This window comes from Recurvomyces mirabilis (assembly GCF_035927965.1).
Source record: "Recurvomyces mirabilis strain CCFEE 5264 chromosome Unknown scaffold_26, whole genome shotgun sequence".
Lineage (NCBI taxonomy): Eukaryota > Fungi > Ascomycota > Dothideomycetes > Mycosphaerellales > Teratosphaeriaceae > Recurvomyces > Recurvomyces mirabilis.
The window spans coordinates 131,186-152,363 of record NW_027041960.1 but is presented as its reverse complement, the minus strand read 5'-3'; the positions used below and the strand labels follow the sequence as shown (position 1 = coordinate 152,363).

Sequence of the window (21,178 nt, the reverse complement as noted above, 5' to 3'; positions counted from 1 at the left end):
TCGCGGGAAGCTGTTGCTCGCTAGCCCTGGGAAGCTTTTTGCCCGGCTTCTCTTTGCCGCGGAAGAAGTCGGGCATGAGTCGCATGACATGAGGGCCGCACTGACGTTTGAGTAGTGGGCACGCGATGAGGGACGCGTCGCGATTGGTTGTTTCGAAGAAGAGTCCTCGTGCTCCGTGTATGTAGAGCATCAATCACCTTGGCCATTACCGTGTTTGTGGCAGTAGGAGTTGACATCGTTCCACTTGTTGTTTCACCATCATGTTGGAGAAAGTTCTGATACAACCCAACGTTCTGTGCAACAACAGAGGCAGGAGCGCCAAAACAAGCTCGCGTGCGACCAAGCGGTTCTGTAGAATGCCTGACATGCACCAGAAGCAAACCACCGTGTCAGCTTCGATGATACCAAGCATTCAATGTCTATCTCTACACAATGGCCGCGCAGTTCGTGTGATGTGATGTGATTCACGTAAAGCTAGGCATAACTTCGGCTCAGCATGCACCACCCTCTCCAGCAAATACCAGCAAAGGCCGAAACCAGCAAGAAATCCCATGTTTCATCTCGCGCATCATGCCTTTTCAAGGCCCCCCCCAAAACAACCACCCACCTCACTTCCCCTCCCCACCCTTATAAGCAGCATCATGCGTCGCCACCGCCCGCCCACTCGGATCCGTCTGCTTCGACCAAGTAGGCGTCCACCGCATCACCGTACTGGCACAATACGCCGGGAAGTGCTCATCAAACATACACCGATACCAATACGCCTCCTTACTATCCGGGAAATCCCCCTCCTCCCACTGCGGATGATCCTTCTTCATGGCTTCCACCTTCATTTGCTCATCCGAAACCATCTTCTTCGCCTCATCCTTCAACGCGTCGATCCAGCCGTAGCCCACGCCGTCGGAGAATTGCTCCTTCTGCCGCCAGAGGATGTGATGCGGTAAATAGGCCTTCGCGCCCGGAGCCAAGGAAGCAGGATCAAAGGCTTGCCGGAGAATGTATTTCTCAATCTTCCCCTTGGTGATCATTTTCTCCGCCGGATCGATATTCATCGCCGTGTCCAGGAACTCTTTATCCAGGAACGGCACCCGGGCTTCCACCCCCCATGCACTCGTCGACTTGTTCGCGCGCAGACAATCCGCCAGATGCAAATTCTTGACCCTCCGCACCGTCTCCTCGTGGAAAGCCTTCTTGTCCGGCGCATTATGGAAGTAAAGATAGCCCCCGAAAATCTCATCCGACCCTTCACCCGACAACACCATTTTCACGCCCATGGCCTTGATCTTGCGCGCGAGCAGGAACATGGGCGTGCTGGCGCGGATGGTGGTGACGTCGAAGGATTCGAGGTGGAAAATCACATCAAACAGGGCGTCGAGGCCTTCTTGGATGGTGAAGGTGAGGGAGTGGTGTTTTGTCCCCAAGAACTTGGCGACTTCGAGCGCGGCTTTGGAGTCCGGGGCCCCCGGGAGGCCGATGGAGAAGCTGTTGAGTTGGGAGAGGACGGGGACGTCGGTGAGTTTGTAGTTTTCGTCAATGCCGGTTAGACTGTCTTCTTCGCCGTTGGTGGGGACGGCGGGCGTGCCGTTGACGAAGCCGTTGGTGCTGGGGGTTGTGGTCCCGGACTGCATGGCTGCTAGCTTCTTCGAGTATTCTCTTTGCAGTCTCAGTGTCTCCCTCTGTGCGATTGCGGCCACGAGCGAACTGTCCAGACCTCCAGATAAAAGCACCCCATACGGCACCTCAGCCATCAACCGCTTCCTCACCGACCTCTCAAACATCTCCCTCAAGTGCGTCAGATCCAAGGGTGTCGAAGGGATGTTCGATGGCTCCATCAGCCACTTCGGGGTATAGTACGGCGTGAGCTTATCCGTCTTGCTATCATACACATGTCCCGGCGGGAAGAAGTCAATTTGGTCGCAGACGGGATGCAGGCATTTCAACTCCGAGGCAAAGTACACCGCACCCGGCGTCTGCGTCGACCGTCCCATATAGAACGTGGTGATTCCAATCGGATCCCTCGCCGCGATCAAACGATCTTGCTTCTTATCATGCAAGACCCACGAGAACATCCCATCCAGGTGCTTCGGCGCATCAATGCCATGTTCCTGATACAGCGGGATGATGACCTCGCAATCGCTGTGGGTCTTGAACGGGTACTGGTGATGTAGTCGCTTCCTTAAAATCTTATGGTTGTAGATCTCGCCATTGACAGCTAGGGCGATGGATTCGTCTTCATTCAAGATCGGTTGGGCGCCCGTGTCGACGCCGACGATGGAGAGGCGTTCGTGCACGAGGATGGTGTTGTTGGCGGTGTGGTTGCCGCTCCAGTCCGGGCCGCGGTGTTTGACTTGCTTGCCCATGCGGATCGCGGTGCTGCGAAATTGTTTGACATCGGGGTGGCTGGGGTGGGTCTTTAGTGTTAGCTGATAGTGTGGTCTCGTGAGATAGCCATTATGGGAGTGAGATGGAGAAGACGTACCAATGGCAGGCGAAGATACCGCACATCTTGGCGAAGTGGGTGAGGAGGGTAGTGAATGTGGTGTGGGATGAAGCAGGAGAGTATATTATGGTGTGTGTACAACCCACGTTACCATTCACCCGGCCTGACTCCCGCGCACAGTCACCGCGATAAGATGTCTCTCTCCACCACCACCATCAAGCCGCCCAGCTAATTTTGCCAGTTTGTGATTAGAGCCGCGATCGGCGCCTCGGCAGAAGCGACGGACCGTCCCGCCGCATGATCCCTGCATGTGTCGAATGTTGACGCTAAGCCTTGCTTCCCATTGCTTGCGTGTAAAGCATGTGCGCTGTCATCCCTCGAGCCTGTTTCTTGGATGAGTATTTTGAGAGCATTACGTAGGTTGTCACGGATTGCAACATTTCACAACCAGAGAATACTCCAAAAACAACAACATCACCCTTCGAGCCCAATTTCCAAGCATAGCTTCCCAATTACCGTACCTTGCATAAGTGCCACAGCATACCGTAAACGTTAATCCGCTCTAACCACATCCCTCCATCCATCCATACATACAATACTCTGCAGCCAGCATGAGACACAGCAGCAGACGGATAGCGACGTCAAGTCGATAGTTCCGACCACGCCCCAACTACCTCGTCATGCGTTCCGCCCTCGCAGCAGCAGCCACCCGCCGCGCCGGTCGATCTCGAAGTACTTCCCTCTCCGCCGTCCCACCCTCGGAGTCCTCACATGACTATGTGCCTGAATTGGCGGCCATAGCGGCGTCGATATTATATCGGTCACCCTTACCATCACGAGAAGGACGGCCGATATTCGTGCTGAATGCTGCCGCGTTTCCCGATGCCTGGGAGGTGGATTATGATAGTTTGCTTTCCTATGTTCTGGCACGATTACCGGGTGAGGAGGAACTGATCTCCGGGACGGAATATGAGATCGTCTTCTTTGCTGGGGGCCAGCCGGAGGGTGCGACGAGCGAGAAGAAGCAGGGGCCGGGCATGGGATGGTATCTCCAAGCTTATCACGTGCTGAGTCGAGCAACGAGGAAGAAGCTACAAAAGCTATATATTGTGCATCCGCGGACATGGGTGAGGGTGTTGGTTGGTGTATTCGGAACGATTGTGTCGCCGAAGTTCAGGAGGAAGATTATGCATGTCAATACGCTGTCACAATTGGCTTTGCAGGTCCCGATCGAGAGGTTGCTGATCCCGCCTTCGACATACTTACAAGATCGCAAGATGGAGGCCGAGATCGATGTGCCGTATATGGCAGGCAGAAGGGCTTTTGGCGCCAGACATCCGCTTCCTAAGAACCTGAATACGGGGAAGACAAGGCTACCGAGAGTGCTGAGGGAGACGACGAGTTTCTTGATGCTGTCGCAGAATGTTGTCATGGAGGGTTTGTTTCGGATCCCTCCCCACAGTGTTCTGGCTGGGGTGTTGAAGGAGGCGTATGATCGTGGCCAGCATTTTATTGTGTGGAAGGAGAAGGGCGCTACTGTTGTCCAGCCGGGTATCGATCAAGGGCTTCTTGATGAAGTGCGGTTGGAGGATGCATATGGTGTGCACCTGGCCGCGTCGATGATCAAGATGTGGTATCGCGAGCTGCGGGACCCGATCTTTCCAGAGTCGAGTTATGCTGGGCTGCGGGAGAAATGTAGCAGTCCAGATGCTCAACCTACGTTAGAGGAACTGGTCGAGCTGATATTGCCTGCCTCGCCACTTTCGCCATTGACGTCGACCAGCCGGGAAATCTTGACCCGGCATCTGCTACCCCTATTATCAGCGATCGCAGAACGTGAAGCGCAGAACAAGATGAATGCTGAGAACCTGTCGATATTATTCTCGATGTGTTTGGTCTGTGGAACAAATCAATTGGAGGACGCGAAGATGGCGAATGTTATCAAGAAGGTCCTACAGAAAGCTATAGCTGAGTGGCCACTACTCCGCGAGGGCCTAGGCATAAACAGAGATGCCTTTGCAGCAGCCCTACTGCCACCGAGCGATAGGAGGGATTACGAAGATCCGGTCGACGATGAAAGTCACACCACGGATCCAGACGACAACGAAGAAGGCCATCGAATACTCATGGCCGACATCGACGGCACGGAAGAGATCCCCGAACCAAAGCCAGTACCCATCCTTCCACCAAGGTCCTCAGGTATGGCACCGCCGCGCAAACCATCACCATCATCACTCACATCAGCTGACAATTCCTCCACCACGGAGACCAAGCGAGCACCAACCCTCCCACCACGCCCTCTCGCTCGATCAAGAGCTGCGTCGGCAGCTAGACAGCAGCCGTTACTACCTAGCCTCGACGTCGTCGGCGTTGGCGGAGTCAAAAGAAAACCAGCACCTATGACTGCGCAAGCTCCTGATTCGGCACCTGCTTTGTTGGATCCACCCGGACATTCCACCGTGTTTGATAGTGAGGGGAGGAGTCTGCACGTTGCTGATTCTCCGGCGAGTTATGCGCCTCCTGCAGATGGGTTTGGGCCGGCGAGGAGGGGGAAGAGTGTGAGGGTTGTTGCGGCGGATGAGGAGAAGAAAGGTCTTTTGCCTACTTATGCGGAGCCGGAGGGTATGCATCCTGCGCTGAATGTGCCGAAGCGGAAGGCTGTTTCGGGTGATGTTCCTGATACTTCGATGGCGACTGGGGTGCAGGGGCAAGGTTCGACTAGGAGTGCGTCTGAGGGCTCGATGGTGGCGAATATGGCGGCTTTGGCTGCGCGGAGGGGGGCGAGTATGTCTAGTCAACGGGACGGAGCGGAAGGTGTGGGTGAGGATCCCATCATCAGCGAGCCGTCGTCGGAAGGTGCATTAGGATCAACAACGGATGAAAGGGCCTTCCGGAAACCTTCCTGGCCGGCTTCCGCTATGCGCCGGCAACAACCTCGAGGTCAGAATTCCACACCAATGATCTCGGCGCAGGAGAGAGCTCTGCTGCCATCAAGGCAGTCCCGCACACTCCCCCAATCCAGCACGAGCTCCACTATCACCAATGGCCTGCAGCCCCCTCCTAGTGCGCCACGCCACCGAGCACCCTCTCCAGGCCTACTAAAGCGCATGGAAACGATGGAAGCCACTTCCTCTCAACGCTCTTCTACGGCGGAACATGAAAATGGATATCAGCCCAGGAGATTGAATCTGAAGAAGACGAGTGTGGATGATTTGAGGCGGTTGTATGAGGAACGGGTCGGGTTCGCGGAGGGGTTGCGGAGGATGGATGTTGTGAGGAGGAGGAGGGGGTCGTCGGGGGTTGGGGAGGCGACGTAAATATATGGGAAGTTTTGGGTCTAGATGGATGGGGGCTTGAATTTGGTTTTCAGGGAGGGAGGTCTGGTTTGCTTTGCTTTGCTTTGCATAAATACCCTAGTGTTATAGTGCTTCTATTCTATTGGATAGGATTGACAGCTTGGCGAGTGTGCTGGGTTGGGATGAATTGTGGTCCTGCGCACCTTTCGCGTCGTTGCCGTTCTTTCATGGTCGCGTTCCACCAGTCTACCATAACGTTGCTCCCGATTCACCTTTTATGCAAAGATTATACATTCATCGACAACCATCTGTTCTATCATGTGTATCCACGGCAGGCACGCTGTGAGCGATATCGGCCTTGGCACCTTCGAGCTTCGAGCTCTCAGGCTAAAAAGTTCTAGAATGTCGAGTTCGAGTCATTTCATGAGCCATTGGTCTGCCTCTTAAGAGATCATACCACCCTCTACACCCTACACTCGCTTTCCCCAAAACACACTACACCATACACGAGAAATGTCGACCTTCGGCCAATACTTCCGCGTGTCAACCTATGGCGAGTCCCACGGCCGCAGCGTCGGCTGCATCGTCGACGGTTGCCCGTCCGGTCTTCAACTCACGGAATCCGATATCCAGCCCCAAATGACACGGCGACGACCGGGTCAATCTGCTCTCACTACCCCGCGCGATGAGAAAGATCGAGTGGCTATTGAGGCCGGGACGGAATTTGGCGTGACGTTGGGTTCACCCATTGCGTTGAGAGTAATGAATGAGGACCAACGACCCAAGGATTATGGAGGCGGAGGCAAGAATATCGATGCTTTCCCCCGGCCTTCGCACGCCGATTGGACGTATCTGGAAAAGTACGGCGTCAAGGCTTCGTCGGGCGGGGGGCGGAGTAGTGCGCGCGAGACGATTGGACGAGTAGCGGCGGGGGCTATCGCCGAGAAGTACTTGAGGGTTGCGCATGGGGTGGAGATTGTGGCGTTCACGTCGAGTGTGGGGTCGGAGTTTCTGTTCCCGCCTACGAGGGAGCATCCGACTGCGGCGAATAATCCGGCCTTTTTGGAGTTGATCGACGGGGTCACGAGGGAGAGGGTGGATGAGTTTTTGCCGGTGCGGTGTCCGGACAGTACGGTGTGTAAGAGGATGGAGGAGGTAATTGCCGAGTTTCGGGATAAACAGGATAGTATTGGGGGGGTCGTGACATGTGTCATACGGAATTGTCCTTCTGGGTTAGGGGAGCCGTGTTTCGATAAGTTGGAGGCGATGTTGGGTCACGCTATGCTTTCCATCCCCGCGACGAAAGGTTTCGAGATCGGCAGTGGCTTCGGTGGGTGCGAGGTCCCTGGCTCCACCCACAACGATGCCTTTGTCAAGGCGCCCGCCGTCACGCCTGCGGAGGCAAACGGCATCGCACAACTCACCCCCGAACAGCGCTCGCGCCGACCGCGCCTCACGACCAAAACGAACAATTCCGGTGGTATACAGGGTGGGATCACGAACGGTGCACATATCTACTTCAACGTCGGGTTCAAACCCCCGGCTACTATCGGCCAGGCGCAGCAGACGACGGGGTATGATGAGACGGAGGGCACGCTGCAGGCGAAGGGGAGACATGATCCGTGTGTGATTCCGCGCGCGGTGCCGATTGTGGAGGCCATGGCGGCGTTGGTGGTAATGGATGCTGTGATGGCGCAGTCGGCGAGGCAGAGCGCGAGGAGTTTGTTGCCGGTCTTGCCGCAGACGGTGCCGGTGGGGGAGTCGGCTAGCACGCTTATGAATGGGCGGCAATGATTTTATCGTGGCGGTGAGACTCCGTTGTCTGGGTGTGGGCTGCATGGATGGGTCCGGGGTGGCAAAAGCAGGGCATGGATGGAGTTGTTTGGGACTATGTACAGCGTTGGCGTCTGGGTATGGCTGACGCAGGTATGTATAGAGGTAATGCGAGACAGCATCCCGAATCAGGAGCTGTTGAGAAGAAAGATGGGGGTGTTCACAGTCTCACATCTTCCGTTCCTTCTTTGTGCTCATATCTTGTCAGAAGGCTTCTGTCAGGTGAAAAGCAAGATACAAGTATGTCTCCATCTCTCCTCCTATTCCCTTCTCTTTCCCTTGCAGGCAGGCCTCAGATCAACTTACGAAAGGCGACAATACAGCTACATTTCATTACATACCGATTCAAACCACATCTCTACAAGCATCTCCGTCCCACGCACCCGCGACCAACAAGACAATCACAAGCGCAGCACATCATGCACAACAACACCTGTTGCCCGTTCAGCAGTTGCGGATACTGCAAGCGGCCAGAGCCTTACAAGCCGAATCTCCTCATTGGCGATCGCATCAAAGCTATCGGTACCCATACCAGCAAACTGCACGATAGGGACCCTCATCGGCCGCGGGATGCTCCAGCTCCTCACGGTCCTGCAGCCAACCCGCACGTTGGTGCACTTGCTGCCGCTCCAGCAGCACAGATGCCACGTCCTGCTGTTGCTAATGCTCATGGTAGCCATGGCCCAGACAAAACAGATGACAAGGAACTTCCTGACGACAACCACGGCCCAGGCACGAAGCCAAAGACGCTGACTAAGGACGACAACGCATCAAGCCAGAAACCGACTCCTGTGCAGAACCCCCAAGAGAGCGCCAAAGATGCAGCCGTAGCTGCTGCGGGTACTGAGCGTTCAGAGGGTGCCGCTGTGCACCGGGATGACTACAAAGAGACTTTCGTGGACGCAGGTCCGCCAATCAGTCCGGGTCCAAGGAGATCGCCTCGATTGTCCCGGAAGCGCAGTTCAGAGGAGGCAGAATTGAAGGGCAGCGAGATAGAGAATGGTGGGTCGAAGATTGCTGGGAAGCGGGGGAAGAAGTGAGGTCGTGGTGCTGTGGTGTGATGAAAGGGAGCGGGGAGTGGATGTGGATGGCTTGTTCGGGCTTTACATTGTACATATGAGCTACTGATAAGGTAATAACGTAATGTCTAATAGGAGCTGGGCTTTGCCAAACCTCGACCCAGTTCCGCATTTCAACCTAGCCTTTGACAGATCAAGCATGATCGATCAGGCTAGGACCAACGCCGATATCGATCGTAAACACATGCAAAGGCGGCACAACATAGCTTGTCCCATTATTGAACGGCTGACCTCTATTCAGCTGCGCCGCCGGCATCCACAGCCTCTTCTGCGTATCAATCCACATCGCATCAACCCACAGCAACCTCGGATCCTGACAGAGCAGTGTTTTAGTGCCGTTAGGGTAAATCTTGAGAATACTCTGATTATCAGTATCGCTACTGTAAATATTGCCTTCGGCATCGATCGCTGTGCCGCCCGTGCTCGGCGTCAAGGCGAACGGCTCCCGGTAATCGGACAGGACTTGTGCCATGGAGGAATTGTAGAATGCTGCGTCCAACGCAGCAGTTGGAATCAGAGACATTCCGCCGTTCGAGGGCTGGTAGTAGTAGTACTTCCCATCTGGCGAGACTTCGTGCTGATCGGCGTAGATGTGCTCGAACATTCCTCCGGAGGCATGGAGGAGGTTTCCTTCGGCTGACACGGGCATGTAGGCGCTTGTGCTTGCGTCGTCCACTAGGACTCGGACTGTGGCGCCGGTGCAGAGGTCGAGGATGATGATTGCCGGTGCGCCGGCGTCGGTGAGGTAGGCTTTGTTTGAGGCGGGGTTGAAGCGGACGTCGTCGAGGAGACTGGAGGAGAGTGTGGCGTTGCCCATGCTGTAGACTCTTTGGACTTGGTTTGTGGTGAGGTTTACTGAGACGAGTTTAGGTCCATTGGGGAAGATGACTGGGGCGCCGAAGGCAGGCGAGCCGGTGTCGACAAGCCAGAGAAGATCTTCAGGACCGATACGTTGAGAGTTCGTGCGGACTAGATGTGTCGCCGGGTCTTTTCCAGTGGTGTAGTTGTTCCATTCTGCGTTGGGATATGGCACGCTCGTGTTGATTATAGTGTTGTATTCGACTACTTGTGGGCCCTTCGAGCCGTCGACACGGGCGAAGAGGACGAACAGACGTCCTTCTGGTGTTGTGCTTACGCCATTGCTAGGATTTTGGAGCGTAAGTGCCGTCTGTATTCGTAGATCCTCCGGACCTTGGTAAATATAAGAAGACGATAGGCTTGCTGTCAGCACCAAAGCACACAGGTTGGGTAGTGATCGTGTCCACTTCATCTTGCTTGATGGTGAACAGAGACGGTACAGAGACAGGATTCGAAAGCATAGAAGTACTCTACCTTTGATCCATTCTATTGCAGTGACGTTGTGCAATGGGTTCGCGGCGGGGCTCGTCTTCACCTTCCTGGCTGGTCGATCTGCCGTTCATCCTGAACTACAAAGCTGAGGATGTCGTGGATATAAGCTACTGATGCAGGACGAATGCAGCGGCCGACATCATTGTTGACATCATGGTGCGGCGCTGTTGAACTTTCGTGCGGAGAGCTGGGTTGATCCTGCGGGGCAGGGGCAGGGACGAAAGCAAGCTGTTGGACTATCATAACGCATCTTCCTGCTGCTACCTACGGCATCAATATGCCTCTCTCTAGAACGGCTCGGTCCTTCATTGTAATATCTCCGTCTATCGAGGTATATGTGCCAGCGCCTGCGCGAGAGACTTGCCATATGTTGGCCACTAAAGTAAGACTTTTACTTATAAATCATCGGGCTCTGGCATCGGACTCAGATGAGATCGCCAACGCACTGCACGATATGCGCTGGATCTCACGGGCACGGCAGTCCTTCCTACCAGTAGTTGTATACCCACTACGCAGTCGAGCGCTGCATGGTCTGGCCTTCCTCCTTGTGTCAGGAGTCTGCGTCAATTCTGCTTCAAAGTCGTGAGGGCCTTTTGGCATTGGACAGATTGGTGTTGTTCACGAGGCTAAGTGGTTAGATGGCTGAGAGGCCATCGAGAGACTTTCCGCGAGAACATGCAGTGAAAGTCTCATTCTGTCTTGCAGTAGACTTGATGGCGTGTAAGCAAAGCCGAACAGACGCAGCGAGGGTCGATGATTGCGCCCCTCTACGGTGCTACCAGCAGCTCGACATGTTGACTGTGGCGTTGCATCTGATTTTCATCATGGCCAATTAACGGCAGGATCTTCGACCTCAGCATGTTTGAGGAGTCCAGGATGGAATGAGCAAACACCTGGTGCTCAGGAGCTCAACGGACGCGTGTTGGCCCTTCTAGAACAGTCCGCGTTCTCCGCCGTGTCACGCACTAACAGTACAGAGCACTCTGCCACTCCGCCAGCAAATACGATACTCAACCCCATGGTATACGCCATCCGTGCCTCGTGCCATGTCGCTCGTACATGCATCATCCTGTCGAACCTCGCATGCCAGTCTCGCGACCTCGTCATCTCACTACACGCCAACTGTTGGTTGTCAGGATCATTACCCCTTGAACGAGTCCTGAGTTCGTCCGACTCCTTGCCGCGGTCCGGATGAATCTGCTCGTGGTAACTTCCGAGGGCGAGAACGAACTAATACTCGGACGCGACAGGTACCTTGTATATGTGAGAGTCAGTTTGGAGCGTGAGCTGGCCAGCCCTGTGTGGGACGAGAAGCGCATGGCAAACATTTGTTTGCTGCCCAGCGCGAGAAGATGAGTTGTGTATCCAGTAATATTCTCCTTGACCAGACTTCGCCTCGTCTTGGCCACCGAGCGAAGCGTAGAATGTAGTGCGACCAAACACGAAGGAGGCAAAGGGCAGACCAGGGTATAGCGCATCCGTTTTCGCGCTCAATCGTGCACGCCTCGATTGTGTCTACATGAATTGATGCCAGAACAAAGTAGTAGTGATGTGCACAGGAATGACTGGATGTATGACATATCAGCATTTCATCTATGAGCAAAATAATATACACCCCTTTTGTCCATGATTATTCTATCAGACAAAAATCTCTACTCCAACAAACGCCACGCCAAGGTCCGAGAGAGAATGGGATGCGAGAGGTGAGCATTCTCGTCCTGGCGGGCTGAAATCCGGCCGGTGATGCGCGCTGCACCTCCAAGCCAACCAGGACGATGACGAAAGTTCCTCCATCGTAAAGGCTATAGAAGTAGGAGTCGAAGGTCATCTACGCATTTCCGGGCTTCTCGTCTGTGTCAATATGCCAGACCACATAGTTCGGCAGACCGTACACGCCGTAGCCAGCACGTTTCGCCATCTTGGCAAAGCCTTCTGTCTCGGCCTGGTTCTCGAAAGCGTAGGCCGGGAAATTGATCCCTGCGCGTTACTGTCAGTATAGCAGAGCACAATAAATGGAGGTCGTGAGCTTGAGCACGCACCTGACCGATGAACATCCGCCTTGACCAGGATGTTGACGCCACCTATCCCGTCAAGTGGGATCTCCACATCCTTGTTATCTCGCCAGTTGCCCATGCGAGCCATATACGTCCGCTCTGTTTTGTACTCCTTGTAGCCTGCTCGAAGTGTTAGCACATAGTCGGGTAGCTCCACTGGAGTCCATGTCAGACGTACCTTCTGCAAGCACAATATCCTTATCAAGGCCAGCTGCGAGTTTGCGACCAGCATCCGACTCCTGCCAAGAATTGTAATCGAATCGGCCTTCGATGTCTTCTCCGTCCTTGTAACGATGGAACCAGATATCTGTCACATGTCAATCTTTGTGCCCATCTGCATTTTTGACTTGACCTACTCGGCACCAGAACATCTCTATCATGCGCCACGAAGTCCTCGATGATCTTGGTCGGGCTGTCCTTGATATCCACATCCCGCCAATACACCCAGCTGTGCTCTGGCTTGAGAGCGGCCGAAAGCAAGTAATTCCTGGCCTTGCCCATCATCTTACGCCGTGGTCCTTGCATTGCAAAACCATGTCTGTTCTCCACATCCATACCAACGATAGCACCAAAGTCCTTCTCCACAATCATGGCACTGTTGAAGGGAATCTTGTCTGTCCGTGACTGCACTCGTTCCAGCTCCATGGCAAGCACGGCCAGCGTGTCATCTGTGCTGTCACCGACCAGAAAAGCCAGATCGATCAGGTTGTGTGGGTATGTGAGTGCGGAGAGCAGGTCAAAGTGCTGCTCAATATATGGCGCAGCATTTCGCAGAGGCGTGAGGATCAGTACGCGCTCCTCGTTTATGACCGCTTTTGGCGTGGAGGCTATCCCATTCAAATCCACCCGTTGTATGCTTGTGTGGTTGACCTCGACCGGTGTGTGATGATTGAAAATGACAGGTGTCTGTAGATGCCCCGCCCATTCTGCTTGTTCGTTCGGGCTCATGTGCATGGGCGATTTCGCCGGGCCGAAGCAGTAGAACCTGCCATTGCTCCACCGTCAGTACATACTCACACCTACAGCCACTTCACCAGGGCTGTATGGGTCTCTATCACTCACCTTTGTATATCACCAGCGGTCCCACTCACGCCATCCCATATTAATATTACTATCCCAATCAAAGCAACCACCAGCAAAAACCGCGTGCGCGCAACGTAATTCCATATCGCCCGGCTCGGCGGTAGTCGAGACGTCGCCGACTTCCACGTGACTCCGCCCTTGGGCAGCAGCATGTTGTTCGTCGAGGAAAATATACGCCCGTCGGCGTTCAACGGATTGTGGTCCGCCTCTGCGTCCAGCTTGTGCGCCACCTTGTCTGCTGCGGCCAGAGGCTCGATGGACGGCGATGTCGGAGAGTGCGCGGAGTCAGGCAGGGATAAATCAGTGGCGGCAGAAGGCGATGTGAGCGAGCGTGGTGGTGTGCTAGGCGAGTTGTGTATGGTTTGCTTTGCGTGAGCACGTAAGTGATACGGGGTTCAAAGTACGAGTCGAAGCTACTGCACCTGCCACCAGCCCTTGCCCTGTCAGCCTGAACGGGAACGGGAAGAAGAGCTTGGCGCGGGATGTGGGCGCGCTAGCGACTTCAACCTCACTCACAGCTCTTCAGTCTAGCACACATGCTGCATCAACCATGGTCAATGACTACATACAGTATGCAACCACAGTATGCTACCTATGGGAGCAGCTGGCGAATAGCGGAGGCTGGCCGGATGATACTGGACTGCCCTCCATGCAGTCCCTATTGACGGAGCACAAGCCACGAGACCTGTCACATTTCCGCTTTCGACGATTTGGTGGCGCCCATCAGTAGCGATCCGATGTACCACGCGCCCAAACGACACATCAGATCGGTAGCGAGTAAGCGCCTGATGGGGTTGCGGAAATCTTACTCTAACCTGGACGTTTGTGACTGACTTCACTCGTGATTGCGGAACCATAGTAGCGATCTTGTTGGCTTAGGCCGCAGTACGCCCCAAGCAGATACTCCAAACCTCCATATATACGTCTTGTGCCATAGGTCTCTGATGGACTCTCTGCCTAACGTGGCTTAAAAGCACTGGATGAGGCAGACATCGGCACACATGCATTAGTGGCCTCCACGACTCATTTCATCTTGCTCGCTGAAGCTCGGCCTTCAAGACATCTGGTTGATATTCAAGCACGAACCCGCTTTCTTCTGCATTGGGCGGCTACATGAAGCCGGCTCCAGTCCTGAGTTCGCAGGAACCATACTCTGCAGCAGCGGCTCGGCAATCTTCTCCAGTTCTCAGCCGTTTGCGTGGGTGAACGAGATCACCTCATGCCTGTTCCCTGTATGGGGATACATGACAAGGCATGAGCCCAGTCGGAACCCATGCACGCGGCTGCCATAGCCGTTATATGGTTTGCATTAGTCGACCTTCGCGGCAGCGGACCTACGTACTAGAGTAGCGTGTACCAAAGGCTACCTGCGCCGTCAAGCCTGTCAGCGGGCTTATCCGAAGCCGGCCGCAACGTCGCCTTTCAATATGCCCCGGATGGGCACAGCAATCTCACATTGACGCATTGATCGATATCGCTGCCACTGCATGTGGAGAAGATCGATCAATGTCGAGGTCAACATACCCAGCTTTAGCTTTGGCTCGAGGCGTCAGCTTGACGTGAAATTTCCAGGCTTACAGATTGCCTGAAGATTTTGTGAAAATAACCTGGTTGGAATTGCATGGGCTCGGCGGCTAATAATGAGTAGCGACGGTAGCGCACCCAGCTGATCAACCACATAACACACTCATCTGTAACGAATGAAGTGGCCCGGTCATCCGAATCGTCCTCGCTGGATGTTACAAGTCTTCGTACAGCATGGGTAGACTCAGGCGCCGCAAGATGATCGTCCTTATCGAACAGTCCTGACAGATGTCAAACACAATGCTACATGATGCAGCTACCTGCAGCTCACGTTGAGTACGTGTACAGACACCGTTTTCTTGAGGGATCTCCACATACCCGGCACGTGGCTCTAATTGTTCCTCCCAATGGACTGCACGCGTGTGCCGCTGACATGTCGATACGACGTCCTGGTCGACGAAACAAGGAACAACATTAGGGCTTGCGCACCGACCCCGGTATCACTCCATTACAGAATGAACCGGTGATTCGAAACCTTTGCTGCCCAATCGTGGACATTTGACCGTATCTGGGAAATCTCGAGCTCGGCTCATGCAAGGAGTCACTGATCTTACTCTCCAGCAGTGCAGACAGAACCTCTCTCCGATGCTACCTGCTGCAGTCCTTCGCTCGCTTCGCCGAGAGTGCGTGTAGTGACATTCTGTACGAGGCACGAGGGACGTCGCTTTTTGCGCGAGCACGATCGTGTCATCGGCACATACATCCTGGTTCGATCGTTACGTTTCCATGAGTACGCTGCTCTGTCGGCTAAAGATCGACTCCACCTGATATTCGCTTGCTCGATACGTGTAGAAAGCAAAAAGTGGTTACCAATGCAATTTTTCCGTGTTGTACTCATCACACATTATCTACGTGAGCCCTCAGGCGCCGCCTTCTCAGTCTCATGATCTTGCCATAACCATATCCTCGTAAACCGTCCAAAAGCGGCGCCACCTCTCGAAGTACAATGTTCGCTCAGAAAATCAATGCCATGCTGTCTCCACCCAAACCCTGAAGCCCAAAGCCGGCTGACCAAAGAAACAACCGAAAGTGCTCGTTATGTTCGTCAAAATGCAAAACCGTCATCCTGACCATGTAGTATGCCGCCATATAACGCGCATGCCATGAACTCGCTCAGACAGCCTCTGCCAAATTCCAGAAGCTCGCTCGCTAAAGTCGCTGCACACACCACCAGCCGCCCAGAAAGTCGTGATTCGGGTTGATCTTTGTCGTCCCAGCTTCGCGTCGAACCCATCAACTACCAACCCTTTGGCTCAGTCCCATACGAGCACGCATCTTGGCTACGCCAGCCTCATGTCTCGCAGTCACTCGGGAGACCACACGCTTATACCGGCAATCTCGCCAGTCTCTGGCATCTGGAGAACCCGGATGGGTCGCGCAAGATCTCTTCTTAGGACCGCGACTGCAACGATCGCTTGGGTCGTCAATGGCGAAGACGGTATTGGTGTACACATCATCATCATGAGCCAGAGCCTGGAAAGTGGCGCGCTTGCTGTCCTTGCAAGCGTCTACATGTGCTGTCGTGGGTCGACCAGTACGTAGCTCGTCGATTGCATCAAGCTCTTCGGCAGCTTCGAGCTCGGCAACGCGGTCACTGATCCAATCCGCCAAGACGAAATGCGTGATCGTCTTCTTGTCATACGGTAAGCCAGAATTGCATCCGTTGCTAGCTGTCTGCGCCTTGGCGTGTTCCGCGGGTATCATATCCAGTTCGAAGAGCCAGCGAGAAGCGTCCTCGACGCAGTACAACATCTCCGCCGTGCGGTCCCTGTTTTCGCGCTCCTTGATGACCTTGGGAGCAGGTCTTTGAGGGGCTGAATTGTGGTGAGATCTTGTGTCGGTCGAATCCTCATTGTCATCCGTGGTGGAAGTGGACACTGAGCAGGATCGTTTTGATGGATGGTCGACTCCTGACACGACTGCTTGAGACCTTCGCTTGACAGTTCTGGGTCGTTGGCGTACAGTAGACTCTGTCGACATCGTCGGCGAGTCAGACTCATCACTCTGCGCTGGAGAATGAGGGAAGACGTTTCGGTCTCTGTAGGCCAACACCTTTGTCTCGAGCGGCCTGAAGCAATGTTCCGGAAGTCCTAGTTGTCTGATAGGTGGCAACCTAGCCATTTATCAGCTAATTGCGGAGTAGGCAGAGATGGCAGACTGACGTGTTCTCATTCGGATGCCTGAGCCTCATAGCGCCTGACCCTGTCATGTTGAGGGTAAAGTGTCCAATGGTGCTTTTGTAGGTCAAGAAGTGATCGGATACAGTATGCAATTTGGCAAAAGGCAATGACCAAGCAGAAGCCAAACAAAATAGTGCCGACACGTGCAGTAAGCCAAGAAAGCACAACAATGAAGAAGAAGAGTGGTGGATTGTGGGTGGAGAAGAAGGTTCGAGGTGACAGGAACGGCCATACTTATGCTTCGAGACAGATAATGCTCCAATCGACATTGTCAACAACATGCACTCCACCTTTGTGCAAGATGAGGTTGTTCGAGATCGAGTCTGGTTCGGCGGAGATGGCCCGGTGCAGGTGCGTCAACGATGGGATGATCGAGAGCCAGGAGAAGGCCTGTAGGTGGCAAGTGGATACTCTCTCAGAGCGCCAGAAGAAGTAATGATGCTGAAGCAAGCCCGCGCCGTGATGGCAAACCGAAACGTCGCAGAATGACAGCCTTCCTATCACGTCTATGTTGGGCTTCGATTGCTAGAACCCCTTGCTTATGTGTGGGGAGTTGGCGCTGTCATTGCGCTTCCCCGCCCCGCTATTGCAGCGGCGCCATCATGACTTGATCGGCCACAGCACCAAACATGCATGTCCACAAGATGGAAGCCACTGACCGCCAGTTGTAGCAAGGGTGGCCGTAGTGGCACAGAGTGCTCAACAGTACAGCCAGTGCTATGAAGATATTCTAGATGGGAGTACAAGGTGTTGTGCTCATCTCCCATTTAGCCGGACAGCTGCGTTCGTGGAGAAAGTGACAGCTGCGGTAGTTCCGCATGTCATATGCGTAGTCTTCTAAGGTTCAGATGTCAGCAGCCGTGAGCCCTGTAAACCATAAAAGTAGTGACAGATGGTAAACAAGCGCGGAAGGCTTCTTCACGCCATCTAGAGCGAAAAGATAGGCGCCACCTCATTTGCGGCAGAGTGGCATCTTAGTCCCAAACGGCGTTGTCGATGCTGTGTAACAGGTCCTCCGAGCAGTATGTGAACTGACGCTCTAGCCGCCGTTGAGGAGTTCTGCAAGCTGCAGGGACGACGACGTGGTTGATACTGATGCACGTCTGCAGAGATGCTCGTGGTTCAGACTCCACTTCCAACCACGCCGAGAAAGTGTCCAGTGATGCAGTGTCGAAGTTTCGCGAATAGAGAATTTGAGCCGCATGAGGTGTGGTCGGCAGTGTACACTGGGCCGGCAACGCAGCCAACCTTCTCATGCAAGATTCGGGCAGCCGCACTACACGCTGCTGAAGAGTGTGACAAGATCCGGGTACCGCCAAAAGCAGCTTCTGGCATTCTACCCCCACATCGATGCCATTCAGAACCTGGTTACGGAAAAGTCCTCGTTCGAATAATGTGAAGTGATGCATTGCACGTCGTCGAAGATCTGGTAAGCCAATGCAGAAATCCAGTTGCCGGCGGCGCCGCGCCATGCGGACCTTCGGCTGCCGCGCTACTATGGCCTGTTCATGCATGATTGTCACCTTTGCACAAGAATTTCTCCACGAATGGACGACCACGAGACATACGACCACGATGATTTCGGAGTCCAGCCGAAGGTACCACGGCATTCAAACCAGGACGATGTACCGACCGGGGCGATGCGACCAGGACGAAGAGACTAGGCCGCCGTGCAAAATCCAGACGACGTCCCGCCAAAGGTAGCACTACTTTCCACCTGCAAGAAGCAATGTGATCAACCCATCTCATTACAATCGCTATGAACAACACTGACCAAGCAGCCACATTACTCACCGCTCTGAACATCTTGACAGGCTCCAACCACAATGCACGCCCTGCTATCCATAAAACCAGACCACAGCAATCCACCATGCGCACGTCGTTGTGTATGCAGAGGCCGTCGAAAGAACGAATGAATAGAGGTGATATGATATCTGATCGTGTGATGTGTGTAAAAGCTACAATTAGTCTATGCATATGCAATGCGTGAATATCGCTTCCATTGACACTCCACACCAAAATACCGTGCACACAGTCTAAAACGCCTTGCGGGTTTGCCGAGAGAGGGCAAAAAGGATAGTCATGTACCTCCGCCTTTGCTATGCTTTTCCAAATACTACAGTCCTCCAAATCCAGGCCACGCTTACACTTAAAGCATACCAAAGATCGCAGCCACGACACCGATTAGGCCGGTCGTGCCAGAGATGTACAAGCTGTTGGCTGAGCTCTTGGCGGAAGAGGAGGAAGAGGAGCTGCTGCCGGTGTTCGTGCCGGGGCTCAAGGTGCCAGTACCGCCCGGGTGCGATTCGCCGCCGGAGCAGGTGTAGGTACCCTTGATGACGTTGTTGGAGCCGGACAGAGGCTTGAAGTGGTTGCAAGCATTGCTGATGTCGCCAGCGGACTGGAGGTTGAACGCACCACGGATATCGGAGATGGCTGGGAGATCAACCCTATAAGATAATTAGGACGTGGTACTTCACAAAACGAGTTGGTAAGTTACTCACTCAGTGAAGTTTCCGTTGAAATCCAAAGCGCCACCGACAGTCTTCAAGGCAGAGAAGCCGTTGATGGTCTGGAGATCGGTGTTGTTGGCAACCTGCAGACCACCACCAACAGTGGTGAGCTCAGGGAAGCTCAAGTTGGTCAAGGCCTCGTTGCTGACGAACGAGAGGGTCTGACCAATGGAGGTAAGGTTGGGTGCAGCCAAGCTCGAGAAGAAGTTGGCGTAGAAGCCCATCGAGCCGTTGATAGAGGCGAGCGATGGAATGCTCACTTGCGACACGTTGCGGAAGGTCATGTTAAAGGCCCACTCCAAGTTCGGGAAGGTAGCGCTGACATTGCGACCGTTGGCCTCGAGGATGAGGGACTGGGAGATGTTACCGAGCTGCATGTTGATCTCGTTGAGGTATGGGTTGTTGGCGATGGTCATCTGCTGCACGATCTGGAGGTTGATACCGCTGAGGCTCTGGAGTTGGGTGTTCTGGATAGATACTTGACTGGCCTGTTGCACGCCAGTGGTGAATGACAGACCTTGCAGCGCTGGGAGTGCCTCCCAATCGATCGTGTCCACTGCCTCCAGTCTTGGGAAGTTGAGTGATGTAAGGATGGTCAAGCCATTGAGCATGAAGGAATCGTCGATCTGGGTCAAGCTAGAGCCGGAGAGGGCGGTCACCTGGGTCACGTTGTTCGCAATCAAGCTGCCCGATATTCTCTGGATGCCATCAAGGGCGATCTGGTTGACGGCGGTACTTGCAATGGCAATGGAGCCGGTGAAGGTTTGGCAAGCTGCGAGCGCGGTCGCGTCACCTTGACTTTGGATTGTGGTGGTCCCGGAGACACTGCATGATGATTGCGCTGCATAACGCATCAGTATACTGTGCTGATAACCATCAAGACAGTGCTCTTGACTCACCCGCTGCTGAGCCGACGATGGCCAATGCTGGCACGATATATCTGGCTGCCATTGTGTGTGTGTGGTTCCAATAACTGTAGGTGTCTCTGTCAGCTAGATGGTTTGATGAAGCTTGATGGTATTGAAGGACGGAGAACGTGCTTGGTGCCGCGGGTGATGTCTGTTGTGGTGGTTGGACGTACCTTGGAATATTAAAAGCTACTGCACAAGAAGTCCGATGTGTGTGGACTAATCAATGGACGGCCGCGTGTCGCTGGGAAATCGATGTTTACCAGAGAAGCTCGGTCGTTTGTTATGTGCCTGAAGTGCAAGCAAGCCCCCAAGTGTCACGACCTAGCGAAAGAAGGTGCGTGAGTGAAGGAAGTAATAAGTTATTCACCGTGTGGCTGTTGCAGACACGGGAGCAGAAGGCAATGGCTTTGAGGAAGTGGCCGGCCAGCAGGGAAAAGGGAGGAGGGTTGAGAAATGCGTGAGCTATGGCCGCGTCGCCGCTAGGCTGCTTGGGGGAGCACTAGCTGCACATTCGAGGCCACTTGAAACTAGGATCAGAGGCCGCGAACTTGATTTATTGGCTGCAGCGAACATCTATCGTGCAGCCAAGAAGGCTCCTCGCCCGAGCAACCAGTGGCGCATGCATGAAGCTCTGCTATACTGTACAGTGCATAAAATCGATGGAGAAAGTCTGATGGTCCACGCAATCCAGCATCTCTCCCTTCCCTCCCGAAACCCCAACGCCGAAGCAACACCCACAAGTCATCAAGTCACACCCGTGACTCCTTCCGCTTCGTCTAGACTCGCTCGAGACATTACACCGTTGGCGGCTAGTTGACTGCACAGACGACGCTTGTATCTTTGATCATCGGCCTT

The 21,178-nt window shown here is 54.1% G+C and overlaps 9 protein-coding genes across 9 annotated transcripts; 4 read left to right on the top strand and 5 right to left on the bottom strand.

Annotated features, from left to right (window-relative positions):
* Positions 1-608: 608 nt before the first annotated feature.
* On the bottom strand, positions 609-2,505 carry ASN1 (asparagine synthetase; the record flags this gene model as incomplete). The annotated part of the gene is made up of 2 exons (XM_064841244.1): positions 609-2,400; positions 2,480-2,505. The coding sequence occupies 2 exons, from the start codon at positions 2,503-2,505 to the stop codon at positions 609-611; spliced, it is 1,818 nt and encodes a 605-aa protein (XP_064691108.1).
* Positions 2,506-3,120: 615 nt separating this feature from the next.
* LTS14_008555 (uncharacterized protein) lies at positions 3,121-5,757 on the top strand (the record flags this gene model as incomplete). Its single annotated transcript, XM_064841243.1, has 1 exon — positions 3,121-5,757. One exon carries the CDS (start codon positions 3,121-3,123, stop codon positions 5,755-5,757), a length of 2,637 nt encoding a protein of 878 aa, XP_064691107.1.
* Positions 5,758-6,249: 492 nt separating this feature from the next.
* On the top strand, positions 6,250-7,530 carry ARO2 (bifunctional chorismate synthase/riboflavin reductase [NAD(P)H] aro2; the record flags this gene model as incomplete). The annotated part of the gene is made up of 1 exon (XM_064841242.1): positions 6,250-7,530. The coding sequence occupies one exon, from the start codon at positions 6,250-6,252 to the stop codon at positions 7,528-7,530; it is 1,281 nt and encodes a 426-aa protein (XP_064691106.1).
* Positions 7,531-7,649: 119 nt separating this feature from the next.
* Positions 7,650-8,609, top strand: LTS14_008553 (uncharacterized protein; the record flags this gene model as incomplete). Its single annotated transcript, XM_064841241.1, has 2 exons — positions 7,650-7,662; positions 7,855-8,609. The coding sequence occupies 2 exons, from the start codon at positions 7,650-7,652 to the stop codon at positions 8,607-8,609; spliced, it is 768 nt and encodes a 255-aa protein (XP_064691105.1).
* A 172-nt stretch (positions 8,610-8,781) lies between these two features.
* On the bottom strand, positions 8,782-9,918 carry LTS14_008552 (uncharacterized protein; the record flags this gene model as incomplete). Its single annotated transcript, XM_064841240.1, has 1 exon — positions 8,782-9,918. The coding sequence occupies one exon, from the start codon at positions 9,916-9,918 to the stop codon at positions 8,782-8,784; it is 1,137 nt and encodes a 378-aa protein (XP_064691104.1).
* A 1,908-nt stretch (positions 9,919-11,826) lies between these two features.
* On the bottom strand, positions 11,827-13,287 carry LTS14_008551 (uncharacterized protein; the record flags this gene model as incomplete). The annotated part of the gene is made up of 5 exons (XM_064841239.1): positions 11,827-11,975; positions 12,038-12,172; positions 12,231-12,359; positions 12,409-13,037; positions 13,115-13,287. The coding sequence occupies 5 exons, from the start codon at positions 13,285-13,287 to the stop codon at positions 11,827-11,829; spliced, it is 1,215 nt and encodes a 404-aa protein (XP_064691103.1).
* A 2,665-nt stretch (positions 13,288-15,952) lies between these two features.
* LTS14_008550 (uncharacterized protein) lies at positions 15,953-16,928 on the bottom strand (the record flags this gene model as incomplete). The annotated part of the gene is made up of 2 exons (XM_064841238.1): positions 15,953-16,832; positions 16,882-16,928. The coding sequence occupies 2 exons, from the start codon at positions 16,926-16,928 to the stop codon at positions 15,953-15,955; spliced, it is 927 nt and encodes a 308-aa protein (XP_064691102.1).
* Positions 16,929-17,068: 140 nt separating this feature from the next.
* Positions 17,069-17,295, top strand: LTS14_008549 (uncharacterized protein; the record flags this gene model as incomplete). Its single annotated transcript, XM_064841237.1, has 2 exons — positions 17,069-17,114; positions 17,150-17,295. The coding sequence occupies 2 exons, from the start codon at positions 17,069-17,071 to the stop codon at positions 17,293-17,295; spliced, it is 192 nt and encodes a 63-aa protein (XP_064691101.1).
* Positions 17,296-19,048: 1,753 nt separating this feature from the next.
* Positions 19,049-20,363, bottom strand: ecm33_2 (cell wall protein Ecm33; the record flags this gene model as incomplete). The annotated part of the gene is made up of 3 exons (XM_064841236.1): positions 19,049-19,349; positions 19,404-20,253; positions 20,312-20,363. 3 exons carry the CDS (start codon positions 20,361-20,363, stop codon positions 19,049-19,051), a joined length of 1,203 nt encoding a protein of 400 aa, XP_064691100.1.
* Positions 20,364-21,178: the final 815 nt, after the last annotated feature.